The sequence below is a fragment of the Phaseolus vulgaris genome, chromosome 10 (assembly GCF_000499845.2).
Source record: "Phaseolus vulgaris cultivar G19833 chromosome 10, P. vulgaris v2.0, whole genome shotgun sequence".
NCBI classification, from domain to species: domain Eukaryota; kingdom Viridiplantae; phylum Streptophyta; class Magnoliopsida; order Fabales; family Fabaceae; genus Phaseolus; species Phaseolus vulgaris.
In genome coordinates, this window is record NC_023750.2 from 39,858,537 (window position 1) to 39,861,408 (window position 2,872).

The window sequence follows — 2,872 nt, forward strand, 5'->3', positions numbered from 1 at the left end:
CACAAACACCACCACCACATCATTATTATTATTTCAAACATCACCCTACTAATCCATCATCATCTTCTTACTCGATCAAATAAAGTAACCCTCTTATAATTGCGCTTACAATTACCAAAATATCACACTCAATCTTCAACATGACCACTGTTCAACTTCAACACCTCCTCCTCTACACACACATGCACCAAAAATTACAAAAATTAAATAATGCTAGACATCGTCATTAAGCAAAGACCCGTGGTTGACAATGCCATCCCATCTAATTAATCTCTTCATTTCTTTCCACCCTTTTCTTCTTTATAATTCCATTCCATTCCATTATTCCATATTTACGTGTTAGGTTAATTCGTTTCGATCAAACTCGTCAACATATGTATGTACGAAAAGATGGATATGGACTGGTTATATGAAGAAAGATTTACAGAAGAGAATTGTCAATAGAGAATTAATTAACAACAGGAGTTGAATTAAGCTAATCAAAGTAAAATGTATACTAGGAAGATTATCGCGTTTAAGAGTCTGTAATCATAATCCTCTGACTGGAGAAAAGAACTAATTAAACATGAAATATGAAGAGGGACTAATTATTTGTGTATTTAACAATGGAACATGGAGTGAGGGAAAAGGTGAAGGAGGTGGGGTTGGGATATAGATATTACTTATATTATTATTATTATTTAATTTGGTTTGGTTGAATGGACTAGAGTGAGGTGTTGGAGACATGGCAGAGAGGTTCGGAGGTGGAGCGAGTGAAGTTCCAGAGGTCAATCTCGCTGGTGAAGTCGTGTGCGGGGTTGATGTATGCGGATGCAGCGGAAGGTCTGGTGAGGGTGGAGGTTGATGAAGGATTTGATGAGGATCTGAGGGTGGGCAATGGTAGATCGTGGTGGGTAGTGCAGTAGGCGATGGTGGGGTCGTTGAAGCATGCGAAGTGCCTAGAGGCCTCGGTTTGGCCATTGAGCTGAGAGGCAACCAAACGGTCCAGCGCAGCCCAGTTGGTGAGGCCTCCACCACCTGATGATGCCTCCATTGGATGAACCATGTTGGGGTCACCACCACTCACCTGGTGGGTTGCGAATGACCCTTCATTGTCCGTCCCCATGTCTACTGGAATAATGGGATGGTACCCATTATTATTCTGCTCGTTGTTGTTATCACCATTATTACTGTTGTTGTTGTTGTTCTGCTGACTCTCCATGCTTCTAGATTTTGGGCTCTCTAGGCTTGGCAGCTTCATGAACCTGTCATTGTTCACACCCGTCTCGTAACCCCTTCCCAACCTTCCATAGCTGTAGTTTCCCTCGTAGCTGCTCTCTTCCTTGCAACCCCTTCCCATTTGCTGAAGTATCTGCTCCAAAGCTCCCTCGTCGCACGACTCGAACAACTGGCTCCTTCTACCTTCTCCCGAACCTAATGGGCTGTCTAGGGTTTTCAGGTTGTTCTTCTTCTTGAATATCCTACACACCACCCACCCTTCTTCCTGACCACCGTCCCCCATCACATTCGACACCTGAATTCAAGTCACACGCACAGATTCGTAAACACATTTGTTTCACAACTCAACTTCTTACACACATGTCGTAATAACGTTTGAAGTAGCATTGCTACACATGTCTAAATGCTTTGACGTTGCAGTTCAAACTATGATTTTAGACTCATTTTTAAATTGTATAAAACTACAAACAATAACTAACCAACTAACTAACTAACTGGTAGGTTTTGTTTGAGTTGCTTACAATATTGGTGTCGCTGGTGGTGTTGTCGTCTAGTCTGTATTCATGCATGATCCAGTCAGATTTCTGGCCATGTGGGGCTCTTCCTTTGTAGAAAACCAGAGTCTTTCTCATTCCAATCCTCTTTCCGTTGCTGTATATGACTTTGTCACGGCCAGTGGCCTTCCAGAATCCCGCAGCAGTGGCGCGATTGGTGCGAGTTCCTGTGGGGTACTTCTTGTCTTTGTGGCTGAAGAAGTACCAATCATTCTGCGGAGTGGTTCCTATTTTGCATTTCTCTGAAAAAAGAAGAAAGAGAAACCGATCAAAATGGTGGCGCGATTCATGTCATGCATGACTCATGATGCAATATTGAATATTCCCTCCTATCATTACTCCCATGTGAGACGCAAAAACAAAAGAAGCCATAAAAAGCGAGCAGAATTCAAAAGCAGCAGAGACCAGTCACCCTTAAACACCAAAAATAAAAAAGAGTGTGTGATGAAGCAACACAAGAGTGCGTGAGCTAGACACCAGTGAAGACTAGTTTTGATTCTTTTACACATGTATGAGAGAGTGATGAATGTCACACCTTGAATATCCCATGGCTCGAGCTTGTTGAGATCAACATCACGAATGACATCGAGGTCAATCTTCTCGTAAGAGACCTTTTTCCTCAAGTAGTACTGAAGAAGCTCCTCTTCAGTAGGATGGAACCTGAAGCCAGGTGGGACTTGAGATTGTCCATTGACAGATATGCTCATGTTTTCCGGCATTCAGGTGGTTAACCAAGAGAGTGATCGTTGGTATAGCTAGCTAGGAATTAGAAGAGAAACTAGGTAGAGAGTGGTAGCGGGGACCCAAAGAGGAGAGAGAGAGAAGGCATTCAAATGGGTAGAGCAGAAGGAAAGATATAATGAGGTGGTGTGTGAGTGTACTGGAATGAGTATGTAAAGGGAGACTATATATATGTGTTGTGGGACAGAAAGGAGCAAAAGCATACAGAGAGAGAGAGAGAGTGAGAGAGAATTAAATTGTATTAAAGAAAAAAAGGGTAAAAAGAAAGAAAGAAAAAAATGGATTTGTTTTTGTTTTAAAGGTTGAAGGGACACCAGACACCAATAACCAATTGGGTATGTTGTTTATAATATAATGAA

The 2,872-nt window shown here is 42.1% G+C and overlaps 1 protein-coding gene across 1 annotated transcript; it reads right to left on the bottom strand.

Moving 5' to 3' along the window:
• Positions 1–420: 420 nt before the first annotated feature.
• On the bottom strand, positions 421–2,654 carry LOC137819380 (NAC domain-containing protein 43). Its single transcript, XM_068623210.1, has 3 exons — positions 2,308–2,654; positions 1,740–2,014; positions 421–1,513 (listed from the first exon to the last, which is right to left on the bottom strand). The coding sequence occupies exons 1-3, from the start codon at positions 2,489–2,491 to the stop codon at positions 704–706; spliced, it is 1,269 nt and encodes a 422-aa protein (XP_068479311.1). The 5' UTR covers positions 2,492–2,654; the 3' UTR covers positions 421–703.
• Between the last annotated feature and the right edge of the window lie 218 nt (positions 2,655–2,872).